This window comes from Gopherus flavomarginatus, chromosome 1 (assembly GCF_025201925.1).
Source record: "Gopherus flavomarginatus isolate rGopFla2 chromosome 1, rGopFla2.mat.asm, whole genome shotgun sequence".
Lineage (NCBI taxonomy): Eukaryota > Metazoa > Chordata > Testudines > Testudinidae > Gopherus > Gopherus flavomarginatus.
Genome location: NC_066617.1, coordinates 25,425,570 through 25,439,296, shown reverse-complemented (window position 1 = coordinate 25,439,296; position 13,727 = coordinate 25,425,570). Strand labels below are relative to the sequence as shown.

The 13,727-nt window shown below is 42.2% G+C and overlaps 1 protein-coding gene across 12 annotated transcripts in view; it reads right to left on the bottom strand.

Annotated features, from left to right (window-relative positions):
• MAGI2 (membrane associated guanylate kinase, WW and PDZ domain containing 2) overlaps nucleotides 1-13,727 on the bottom strand; it is a 1,116,388-nt gene that overhangs the window by 374,074 nt on the left and 728,587 nt on the right. For all 12 annotated transcript variants that reach the window (XM_050936782.1, XM_050936783.1, XM_050936784.1 and 9 more), the window contains one exon: nucleotides 6,561-6,771. In XM_050936782.1, coding sequence (XP_050792739.1) covers nucleotides 6,561-6,771 — 211 coding nt within the window. The remainder of the gene's footprint in view (nucleotides 1-6,560; nucleotides 6,772-13,727) is intronic.

Sequence of the window (13,727 nt, the reverse complement as noted above, 5' to 3'; positions counted from 1 at the left end):
GACTTGCAGGAGGAAAGCTTGACTACTGTAGAAGCCAAGACCGGTCTTATAAACTAACAGTGGAGAAGACTAACTTGTCTTCATTGATCAGCAGATCCAGAACTATGAAGAGGGACTGGATCTTGATCACACTGAAGTCTACCTGGCTTTTGGACCAAACTCTCACCAACTAGTTGTCCGGATATGGAAATACCTGTATTCTTGTTTTTCTTAGGAAAACACAGCCACCACTGCCATGCATTTTGTAAATGCTGGTGGGGCCACAGATAAGCCAAAGAGCCGGACTGTAAACTAATAATCAGAGTCGTTGACCATAAACCTGAGGAATTTCCTGTGGTTTTTTTTACTCACAGGGAAATATACCTCCCTCAAGTCAAGGGCAGCGTACCAGTCACTGGGATCCAGAAGGGAATAATGGATGCCAGATTGATCATTCAAATTACATTTTTTTAATATATTTGTTCAGTTCTCACATGTCTAATGCTTGTCAGGTCTGAGACCTCCTTTTTGCCTTTGGCATTAGGAAGTAGCCTGAATAAAACTCTTTCCCTCTGTGGAGAGGAGGGACCTCCTCTGTGGCTCCCAACAGGAGGAGAGCCTGGACATCCCAAGTGAGGCCTTCCTTGTGAGAGTACGGTGCCTGAAGAAGAATGGGGAAGAGAGGTAGGGAAGGGAGGATAGAAAATGTCAAACAGTGTATACCAATTTCACAATGCTTAGGAACCACTGATCTGGTAATATGGGTCCAAGCACATTTAGATAATCTGTTGGAAAAAACAAGAACAGAAGAAACAGGCAAAAGGCACATTGGTAAGCTGTCCTCAACAAGGCAGTGAAATGGACTGCTGGGCATTTCCAGGCTGTCTAGAAGAGCTTTATGAAGACAAACAATGACGAGGTGGTAGTTTCCTCCTATGACGTTTCCCTTTCTTCCCAGACTGACTCAGTTTCCTAGGCAGAAAGGACAGGTAATGGTAGAATTGCTTCTCTTTAAGGAGTGGAGTGTAAATCCCCAATGACTTTCACACAGCCCTGGAGTCCTTGAGACTGTGAAACTAGTCATCAGTTTGCTGAGAAAAGAGGGTTGGTCCCTCAAAACGGAGATCCTGGATAGTCTGTCAGATCTCCTGTGGAAGACCCCAGAACGGAAGCCATGAAAAAATGGTTATTAACCTTTCATGACTGTTATTCTTTGAGACATGTTGCATATGTTCATTCCACTCTTGACACGCGTGCACTCTGCACACAGTTGACTGAACATTTTCCATCAGTGGTACCCCCATTGAGGCAGGTTGAGTGTCTCTGCTGCCGTGCACCAGCAAAACAGCTATAAAGGGCCCAGATGACCCTGAGCCTCCTCAGTTCCTTCTTTCCGGAAAACTCAGATGTAAGGAGTAGGAGGGTGGGTCGTGCAATGGACACGTGCAACACATCTCAAAGAACAACAGTTACGAAAGGTTAGTAATCATTTTTTTCCCTTCAAGTGTTTCCACATGTGCATTCCACTCTTGGTGACACTCAAGCAGTAATATAGACAGTAAGATCAAAGTTTATGTACACACAGACAAGTAGTACAGCTTGACCAAATTTGGCATCATCCCTAGAGTACAGAGTGATGGCATAATAGGAGGCAAAACTGTGACCCAATGACCAGGTTGCTTCTTTACAAATCTCCTGTATAGGGACCTGCATGAAGAATGCCACTGAGGTTGCTTGTGATCTTGCGGAGTGAGCAGTCAGCTTGTCAGTCGGAGAACTGCCTGCCAAATCATAACAGATACTGATACAGGAAATTATCCAAGGCTGAGTTCTTTCAAAAGAGACTGAAAGACCTTCCATTCTGTCTGCTATGGCTCTGAATAGCTGGGTGGATTGCCAAAAATTTTTGGTCCTGTCTACGTAGAATGCCAGTGCTCTTCTAATGTCCAATGTGTGTAGCAGTAGCTTGTCCCTATTTGTGTATAATTTTGGGTAAAATACAGGTAACTGTATTAATTGGTTGATATGAAAATTTGGCACTACTTTAGGGAGAAAATTCAGATGAGGGCGTAAGTATACCTTATTTTTAAAGAAGACTGTATACAATGGTTTGGAAGTCAGGGCATGCAGTTCAGTGACCCTTCTGACAGAGGTGATAGCTATTAGGAAAACCACATTCCACAAAAGGTGTAGTAAGTAGCACATTGCTAAAGGCTCAAATGGTGGTCCCATAAGTTTCAACAAGACCTCGTTCAACTTCATTGGGGAAACAGGTTCCCTTATTTGTGGGTACAACTTTTTGAGGCGCTAAAGGAATAAAATTTTCATATCATTAGAAAATACTGAACAGTTACCCATGTGAGGCTAGAAAGCCAGTATTGCTGCTAGGTGAACCCTTATAGAGGAAATTGTTAAGCCTTGTTGCTTCAGATGCAAAACGGATAGTCTAGTATGTGTTGAATTGAGGACTGCATCAGTGAGACTCTGGTTTGACAACCCCAAGTAGAGAACTGTCTCAATTTTGAGAGGTAGGCAGCCCTGGTCAAGGGCTTTCTACTACTTAGTAAGACATCACAAACTTGCTCTGAGCAAGCCTGCTCCCTGGGATTTAACTGTGTAGCTTCCAGGCTCTTAAATGGAGGGTCTGCAGGTTCAGGTGGAACAGCCAATTGTAGTCTTGGGAGACCAAATCCAGGTGCAACGGGAGTGAGACTGGAGTTGCCAATGAGAGGTCCAGTACAGTAGAAAACCAGTGTTGGTGGGGCCACACTCAGGCTATTAATATAACCTGGGTGTGAGTCTGCTTGATCTTTAGTAGCACTCTGTGTTGGAGTAGGATTTGGGGACAAGTGTATTAGAACTGTTCTGTCTAGGGTAGCAGGAAGGCATCTGTAATGGAGCCTGGACTGAGGCTGTGCAAGGAGTAGAATTTATGACATTTTCTGCTTGACTTGTTTGCAAATAGATCTATCTGGGGAGTCCACCACCACTGGAAAATGCATCTGGCTACATCTGGGCAGAAAGACCACTCGTGTTGACTCAAAAATGATCTGCTCAGGCAGTCTGTTAGCTCATCTGCATATCTGGAAGGTAAGAGGCCTCAAGGTTGATAGAATGGAACATTCCTGCTTCCTGACAAAAAAGTGATGAGCGAGCTCCTCCCTGACTGTTGAGGTAAAACATTGCTGAGGTGTTGTCTGTGACAACAAGCAGATTCCCCTCCCGCCCCCCCTCCCCCAATATGATGTAGGAAGGCCTGGAAGGTAAGATAAACTGTTCCAAGCTCTCTGAAGTTTATATGAAGAATGAGATCCCCTAAGGACCATAGACCCTGAGTTCAGAGGGGCCCCAGGTAAGCTCCCTACTCTAAAGCCAATGTATCTGAGACCAGAGTCATCGAAGATTGAGGGTGGAGGAAAGAAAACCAGAGACCAAGGCATCTCCCAGTACCAGGCACCAGCACCCAGAAGAAATGGGAACTGACACTCCAATAAATTATGAAAAAACTATTAATAAACGAAACTTACAGTAAATTACCAGTTCACTACATACAAGAGAAAAAACAAATTCCCTGAAAGAGAGAACACTTGCAGAAGCAAGCCAACACACTCCGACTACCAATCATGGGTGGTAAGAAGGAACTGTGCGCCCTGGATACCACCATGCAACAGCACAAGGCAGCAGAAGAAGCATGCGGTGCCCTGACAGGTACTGCTAAGGTGAAAATCTCTAACGCTGGTGCACTGAGCATCCATATACTTGAAATGGATGGACAACTGCAATCACTTACATTTCTTCCCCCCCAGGAGACACAATAGAAGCAATGGCAATTCAATCTTCCCTTCACTCTTTCCTCTCTAAAGTGCATTAACCCAGAGATTTGTGACCTTAATAACCCCTCAATGCCAACTGGCAGTGGGTTCAACATTCTATAACAGCAACTCTTATGAGCCTGATAAACTCAGTACACCGAACACACTGCTGCCATTGTATATATCTATAATTTCATGAAAGGTATCAAATGAAAGCTTAGATCAGACTGGTATGTGTAATTGGTACATAAGGAATTGTGTGTACCTACTAAAAATAACATTTAAACTATGTGACCAAGAAGAGTTCACATTTTTTTTCCAGACAGGAGATAAGATGTATATCTCTCTGTCACATGTAAATTAAGCCAACACAATGGAAGCCCTATTTGCATGCGAAGTCAACAGGAAAAACATGTTGCTGAGAGGGATGTGAAATCAACAGGGAGAACACTGAAAAACATTCAATGGGAGAGAAGAATCTTATCTGAGGGTGCACTTTAAAAGGGGCATTTCAAAGGTTTACTGGACTATATGAGGAAGGGAAAAGGACTCCTTTCTTATCCTTTCACTGAGGAGGCAAAAAGGACAATGCTTTCTCCATTCATGAAAGTTGGATCCTAGCCATGTGGGCTAGTGATTCTGGGAGGCTGCTTTAGGTGAGAAATTAGACAAGAACTTTAGTCTGTTAAAGTTAAGATAGAGTCTAAAAACTGAGTTACACTTTTGGTTTTACATGTAACCCGTTGTTCCTGTTATCCTTGCTCACTAGTTCTTAAATCTTAATCTAGTAAACTTATTTGCCTTCACAATCAGTAGATTCCAGTGCTGTGTTGTCAGATCTGATCTGAGTTGTGCCAGTCAAACTGTGTATACTCTGTCTCTTTTGGAGACAGCTTACCTGATTATTTCTGTGAGTGTCCAGTGACAGGGGCTGAATACCTCAGAGGGGGATGCTGGCAGAAGGGCTTGAGGGTTAGTGTGTGTCTGTCACTAGCTGCACAGAGAGGGTAAGCTTTGCAGACATCTGGAAGTAACTGTACATCTGTGACCAAAGGCTGTTGGTTTTAGGGAGGTGAGCTACAGCAGGCATCAGGCAAAACTACTTCATGTGAAGGGCAGGTAGTGGCAAAGTACCTCACAAGTGTGAGTACCCAGGGGAGCATCACAGGGCAGCACTGGGATGTGAAAAAATAGTTGTGACTTCATGTCCATTCAATTACCTGTCCTAGTGTGGCTGCCATTTAGTCACTGCTATAATAGTTGTGTAAAGTCTACCAGTTCATTTCTCAATTGCCACTGAACAGTGATCAGAAAATAATTACTTTTGATTACTGTATGGACATAGACTGGATTTGATCCACTGACCTAGAGAAAAAAAGATTCCATATCTCATTATCCATCTGTCATGGGGCAGATCTCACCCCTGCAGCTCCTCCTGCTGGTTGTTCAGGGAATTAGCGTTTCCAGCTTCCGGAGCGCCCTCCGCAGGCCGGTGTCCCACTTGCCGCTGGGCCCAAGTCCCTGCTGGACCCCGGTGCCCCTTTCAGGCCGTGGTGCTGCCCCCTGGCAGTATCCCTACAGATCTGGGTCTCTCCTCCCTGGGGAACCCCCACCCTCTATGCTCACTCACCTCAGTCTTTGGCTACCGCCAATCACCATCTAGCCCCTGCTCACTGGGGCAGACTGCAGTATAATTGCTATTCATCACTGACAAGGGGGGGTTGGACCTGCTGCCTCTGCCTACCCTTGGGCTGCCCTCTGCAACTCCAGTACCTTTTGCAGCCTTTAACAAGGCCTGCAGGCCGTGGGGTTTGTATGCCAGAGCTCCTCATCTCCTCTGGTCTTCCCCCAGCCCTGCACCACAGTACCTTTCTTTTGGCCTTTACCAAGGCCTGCAGCCTGAGAACGGGTTTCTAGGCCATAGCTCCCCAGCTCCTCTGGCCTTCCCCCAGCCCTGCTCCAGTCTCAGTACCCTGCTTAGCTCCTAGCAGCCAGGCCCATCCCGCTCCACATCGAGAGAGAGAGAGACTCTCTGTGCTCCTGGCCCACTGCCCTCTTATAAGGGCCAGCTAGGCCCTAACTGGGGCATGGCCACATCTGTGGCTCGTTCCCCAATCAGCCAAGGCTTGGTGCTTTTCCTAGCAGCAGCCCTCTCGCAGCCACAGCCTTCTACCAGGGTTGATTTCAAGCCCTTCAGGGCAGTAGTGGGTAGCCACCCTGCTACGCCATCCCTGAGTCATTCAGGAGTTTTATTTTAAAATATTATTTGATCTGTGTTCTTAGGTTTTTATTTATAAGTTTATCGTCTATCTTTTTTTCTTGAAATTTAATCCTTTTTTTTTTTTTTAGAAAGACCACATTATATAGGACAAGGACTTAAGAATCTAGCAATTGTACTAAAACATATATGAGCATGAGAGGCTGGCCTTCTACTGAGGCCAAAGCATATGGCTGAGTTGTTCTTGTCTTAAATACAGATTAGTGTTTTCCACCTTTAACTATTGCCAGCAGAGCACCATGTTCCTTAGCTACCTCCCTTGAAAGCAAATGCTGTTTCTGAACATCAGCCAGTAATCTGGAAAATGTTACAAATTCCTGGCACCAGGCATTAAATTCTGTGTCACTTCCATGATATGCATGATCTTTCTGCTGGTTCAGAGTGGAGGATCTCGGATTGTGCATTATGTAACATTCCAGTACAAAACAGTTTCCCCTACGCAGTCAGACAAACTTTTTAATAGAAAGAGAGAAAAAATATGCAAGACTCACTCAATAAAGTAGACTTCCCCTTTTTCTGTGTAAGCCATTTCCCAATTATCAGGCAATGGGCCCAACTCATCATTCTCTTCAGGTTTTGTTTGCTTTGTTACATCCATATTCTCCTTTGCTTCTTCAGGCTGACTGTATACTGGTGCAGGATAAGGCTGGGAAGAAATCTCACCTGAGGCACCTGTACTCTTCTCTTCATGTTCACTCGATTCTACAAGAGAAGAAAAAAAGACTTTCTTATCCCTGTGTTCGTAACTCATTTACATAACATGGAGGATTTGGAAGTCTGTGAAACTTCAAGTCTCCAGACAAAGACAAAGGTTTTATTGATTTTCCCTCCAAGAAGTTTTTCTTTTTACCTAGATTACAAAACAACAGCAACAAAAAACAACAAACCAAACCAAGAAAATCAGACATAGAGGGGCAAACAAGCTTTTCATCGCACTGCAGGGCTTGTGGGGTTCTGTGGAATATTTACTGTATCTGCATATCATTGGTTCTACTTCTTAACGGTTCTTGCTTGCTCTCTCCCAGGGGTTCTCCCAAATCAACTGCTAGCAATGATGTGAAGGCAGCCTTTTATCCAGCAGTACTAGCTGTCATGGATCCACAGGACCAGTGCTACATCCCCAGCTTTGGAACTGTCCCTTGCAGGAACCCCTTTGATGTGCCAGATCCCCAGGGACCTCACTTTTTCTTCAGGGTAGGCCACATGGCCTCACCCACTCTTCAGACTGAACCTCTGGGCTTTAGCACTCCTGTTCCATACTGTGAGCTATGTCCAATGACAGAGAAAGACTCCTGGTGTAGAGTTGTCCACTCTTCAAGGACTCATGCGCTTCACCAAGTATTTATAAGAACACTCAAGCAATTTTTTCAAAACAGTAGGGTTTATTAGTCAACTGGAACACTGCATAAGAAGTCCTTAGGTCAGAGGTTCTCAAACTGTGGTTTGGGGACCACCAGTGGTTTGCAAGCTTCATTCACATGGCCCACACATAGTTCCCGCTAAGGTGCGAACCTGGGCGGCTGCACACAAGAGAATGAAGGGCCACCCAGCTAATTAGTAGAGCTGTCAGGGATGGTACTTGGTCCTGCTAGTGAAAGCAGGGGACTGGACTCAATGACCTTTCAAGGTCCCTTCCAGTTCTATGAGATAGGTATATCTCCATATTAAAAACTCTTGGAGTCACTGTGGATAGTTCTCTGAAAATATCCACTCAATGTGCAGCAACAGTCAAAAAAGCTAACAGAATGTTGGGGATCATGAAGAAAGAGATAGCTAATAAGACAGAAAATACCATATTGCCTCTATATAAATCCATGGCATGCTCGCATATTGAATACTGTGTGCATTGAATACTGTGATTGCCCCATCTCAAAACAGAAACATTGGAATTGGAAAAGTTTCAGAAAAGGGCAACAAAAATGATTAGGGATATAAACAGCTTTCGTATGAGAAGAGATTAATAAGATTGGGACTTTTCAGCTTGGAATAGAGACGATTAAGGGGGAGGATATGATAGAGGTCTATAAAATCATCATGGGTGTGGAGAAAGTAACTAAGGAAGTGTTATTTATTCCTCTTAACACACGAACTAGGGGTCACCAAATGAAATTAATAGGCAGCAGGTTTAAAACAAACAAAAGGAAGTATTTCTTCACACAATGCACAGTCAACCTGTGGAACTCCTTGTCAGATGATGCTGTGAAGGCCAAAACTATAACAGAGATAAAAAAAATAGCTAGATAAATTCATGGAGGATAGGTCCATCAATGACTATTAGCCAGGATGGCAGGGATGGTGTCCGTAGCCTCTATTTGCCAGAAGCTGTGAATGGGCGACAGCAGATGGATCACTTGATGCTTTCCTGCTCTTTTCACTTTCTCTGAAGCACCTGGCATTGGCCACTGTGAGAAGAAAGGATACTGAGCTAGATGGACCTTTGGTCTGACACAGTACAGCCGTTCCTATGTTCTTATGAGGCTGAATAGAGAAACTAAGGGCAAACCATAAGGACTGGGGATTAACTGAGACTGTAATTGCCTTCAGAAACTTTAGTATTGGTGATTATGTGCGAGCCAGATAGATCATAGCTGGATTCTCAGATCACAGGTCTGGCAGTTAGGAAAGCAGCGTTGCCAACTCTTGTGATTTTATCTCAAGTATTGTGATAGCTGGCATTTTTCTTAAAGACCAAGCTTCTGCAGTCATATGATTAGATGAGAATCTCAGCTGTCATTAAATAACAACAACAAAAGTGTTTCCCAGATCTCATCATTGCAGAGAAATGCTTGAAAATATGAACCCTAAGAAGCAGAGGGTAGATCCTCACTTGCTTTAAATTGTCATATCTTCATTCTCGTCAACGGCGCTATGGTCATTTACATAATTTGGAGGTCTGCCTCATAAAAACAGAAGGCAAATAAAAAGGACCCAATGTTTATTTAATTATTTTTTTAAAAAAGCTCAACATTTCTAAGCCGATCTCAATATTTATTGTGGACTGATTAATGAACACATGATTTTGGCTATACTGAGAAACTCCTCTTGATAAGTGTAAAAGTGAGAAATAAAGATGCTATAATGACATTTTCACAAAATGCATTTCTGAATAGAACTACCCACATTTTACACTACAGAATCGACATTCCACTAATCTTTGATTTAGAGTCCAGCATTGTATTGCCATTTAATATTACATATTTTGTTGTGGGTATATATGTTTCAAATGCTTTAGGTAAGCTATGTATCACCTTTCCTGATTCTCTTCCTATTAATATATATATTATATTAATTGATAGATAATGTTTGATTTAAAAATATAATTCTGGTAAAAAATGTTAAAGTTGAATAAAATCCAAAACATTACAGCAACTCACTAACAAGGAGGAAATAAACCCCAAAGGCATCTCATAAATATCTGCCTTCAAATAGCATCTTTGATTTAAAGATTTAAAATGATTGTTCCATAATATGTGCCCCAAAATACATTTGTCACTAAAGAAAATAATTAATTGACTTGATATCAGGTGAAACAACTTACTGGAGATACTATCTCCAGATGGAAAAGATTATATGGTCCAGTTTCAAAATACATTCAAAAGCAATTTACTGCAGTACATCAACAGTGGGTGCCCTGAGAAGTGGCAGTGGAGGCAATGGGAAAACATCAGCCTCTTATTACATGTGTTAAACATAGCACATTCAGGGGAAAGAAGGAACATTGAGACAGTCTGCATTAAAAATACATTTAAAACCACTGTAAATGGAACTAAGTTGGACCATTTTGTTTCCTCTACATAGTAACAAACCAAAACAAAGTTTAGCAATTGGCAAATTACTAAATTTGATGAATTATCCTCTGGAAATGTGAAGTGCTAGATTAGTGATACATTTTCTTATGTTTCAAAAATACCCCTAAAATGTCTTATTTGATTATTCCAGAGTTTGATTCTTAACCCAAAGTTGTTGCTGGCAGTTCCAGTTGTGTCGTTGTTGTTTTACTTATAATCTAACATTTGAAAGTTTCTACCTAACCATGTAAAATGAGTGTGCCAGGTTGGGTTTTTATTTTAATGCTGCAAAGTATAAAACCTTGTACTTTCGGAAGAAAAGAAACAACCCAGCTGCCCGAAGCAATATAGACAGAGAATAAACTAAATATAAAATATTGATTTTTGAATTGGTTTGTACACCTCTGGAGAAAAAACAGTTATAGCTCTTTTTATGTAGTATTGGTGTCTTCATATCTGAGTTAACAATTCCTTATCCTGCATAGGAACTAATACATCTCTTTTTAAATCATTCCTAGATATTAATAAGACAGTGCACCCCTCTGGGATTGTTGCACCTTTTGGCATGGTTGACGACATTTGGAACTTGGCCTCTTGCTTTGCAGCGCAGCCGAGGGCATGCAATAATCCTTCTGAAACACTTTCCTTGTCATGTTTTATTCCTTAATTAATTTGAGCCTGAATTTTTTTTTTTCGTTTTTGGGGTGAAATTTGTAATTCTTCCAATAACTTCCAATTGTCTGGAGGGGAAGATGAATAATACACATAGAATCACAGAAATGAAGGGCTAGAAAGAACCTTGAGAAGTCATCAAGTCCAGCCCCCTGCACTGTGGCAGGACCAAGTAAACCTAGACCATCCCTGAAGGTATTTGTCCAACTTGATTTGAAAAGCTTCCAATGATGGGGACTCCAGGACCTCCCTTGGGATGCTATTCTAGAGCTTAACTACCCTTATAGTTAAAAAGTTTTTCGTCATATTGAACCTCTACCTCCCTTGCTGCAGAGTAAATCCATTACTTCTTGTCCTGCCTGTCCTGGAGAACAATTGGCCACTGTCATCTTTATAACAATTCTGAACATATTGGAAGACTTTTCAGGTTACCCCTCGGTCTTCTTTTTTCAAAACTAAATGCTCCCAATTTTTCCAACCTTTCCTTATGGGTTATGTTTTCTAAACCTTTTACCATTTTTGTAACTCTCCTCTGGACTCTTTCCAATTTGTCCCCATCCTTCCTAAATTGTGGCACCCAGAACTGGATACAATCTTCTATCTGGGAACCTCACCAGTGGCAAATACAGTGGGACAAGTAGCTTCTGTGTCTTACATACAACATCCTGTTAATACACCCTAGATCCATATTAACCTTTTTGGCAGCTGCATCACATTGATGGCTCATATTTAGTTTGTGGTCCACTATAACCCCCAGATCCTTTTTACCAATATTACCACTTGGACAGGTCTTCCCCATTTTGAATGTTCCATGACGTTATAAAGGCATGTTTCATACGGAGTTTAGAAAGGGGTAAAAACAGCTTCGGTGAAAAGTGTGGCGCCAGAGGTGGTGGCTGGTAAAGTATTGAATCCTGATGTTGGTTGCTAAGGAGACTGATATAACTTTTTGTTGATAGGAGTGCTAATTTCCCAACAGTATGTATAAATGTATGCTTTATGAGCACTACCACACATACTTTGGACACCCTAAATCCAAACGATAAATTAATATGATGATAATAATAACAATAATAATTAGTATTATGGTAAAAGCTAAGGGTCCCAATCAGGATTAAGAACTCACTATAATAGGTGCTATGCAAACACATGCCCCAAAGATCTTATCCCCTAAACAGATGATAGGAAGGAGAAGAGCTACAAAATCTCAGTAAGTGATTATGGTGCCATTGATAAATGTCCTGTCACACCTTCTTGGTTCTGTTCACTGAGCCTTCCTGTTTCTCCTCCTCTTCTCCCTCTACACCCTATCTATTGATGACATCCTGGCCACACAGAAGTCAATAGCAAAATCCCCACTGACTTCAACTGGGCCAGGATTTCACCCCTCATTCCCAAACATGGCTTTGCCTCCCATTTTTATGCTGATGATTCACTAATCTACCCCCTTACTCTAGGTCCATCTCACTCCATCCAAACTAAAATCTTTACCTGTTCTTCTGGCATCTCATCTTGGATGTTTAATCATCAGCTGCAACTTAACGTGTCCAAAACCAATCTTCTGATCTTTTCCCCTAAACCCTCCCCTTTTTCTCCCAACCTCTGTCACAATGGACAACAAAACTGTCCTTCCTGTGAAGGACCTTGAAGATGCCTCTATTAGATTACTGCAGTGTTGTTGTAGCCATGTTGGTTCCAGGATGTTAGAGAGACAAGGTGGGTGAGGTGATATCTTTTATTAGACCAACTTCTGGATAGTGAAAGAAACAAACTTTCAAGCTACACAAAGTTTGTCTCTTTCACCACAGAAGTTGGTCCAATAAAAATATCACCTCACCTACCTTGTCCCTGCAATAGTTGATTACTTTAAGGGTTTAATTCAGACATGGGTTACTCAGATCAGGACAGGAGACAAGCTTCAGATAGGATCACTCACCCATACTTAAAAGGACATTATAGTTTTCAATCCCTTTCAAGTTTCCCTCTGACCATGGAGATTTCAACTTCCCTGGCTTGGTACAGGGAAAGGGGAAATTTAGGCAGCAACACTGAAACAAAAAACTTTGGAATAGATTAAAAACCTGAGCTCAGGGGAGAGACACAAGGACTGCAGGGTACAGACTGTCACCCCATACCAGAAGTAGGGCATCTGGATAAGTTAAGCCTACTGAGCTTTAGGTAAAACAGAAGCATGTAGACTGCTGTGTTCAAAAATATTTTCTTGTTAGGCTTTGATTCCTTCTGTCAAGATTAAACAATGCTCTGTTTGGAATAGGCTGTTTTATGTCCCTATATTCTCACACTGGCCACCACTCCCTGAGGGAAGAACTGTAGGGTCTGAACCCAGGCAGACCTGCTGAGATATCACAGTTGGCATACAGGAGGATGTAGCCTAGTATCCCAGTCTGAGAGGGGAAGAATCATAAGATATCACCCCAGGAAGGTGAAGGCCTAATAATTCTCCTTGAGTACACAAATCCAGCTCAAGCCTAATCTTGCCACTTCCTGCACAATGTCTCCAAGATCAGAGCTTTCCCCTCTGACTATACTGCCAAAACACTGTGACAAGGCCTGAACATTTTGCACCTTGATTACTGTCATCTCCTCCTCTCTGTCCTTGATGCCTACAACCTCACTCTCTTAAATCATCTTCTTGACTCACCATTCTGACTACATCACCCCTTTGTTAAAGTCACGCCATTGACTTCCCATCTTCTGACGCATCAGACACAAACTTCTTGTTCATTTGTCTCATTTCCATAACTTCAACAATATATATCTTCTGACTTGTCATCTCTCTGCAAGGTTGACTCCCACCTTCCCTTCGTCAGTGATGCCTGCCTCAATTGCCTGATACTCTGCTTGACTGACGAGCACTTTCACACTTTCTTTCAAGCCATTCCCTATAAGCTCCCAATCAACATCTGTAAAGCCACCATCTACAGCTGGTTGGGAATTTTCTGTCAAAATGATTTCTTGATGGGAAAACACAGTTTCTGCAAATTGAAAATGTTCTGCATTACAATTTTGCTGAAATTTTCAGAGAAATGAAACATTTTGTTTCCACTTGGTTTGATATATTGAAATATTTCAATTTGTTGTACTGGTCCCAAACATTTTGTTCAAGTCTTTTCAGCACTAAACTGCATTTCCCCATTGTGGCATATGGCTTTATGGGAGCTGTTGTTATGGCTCCCA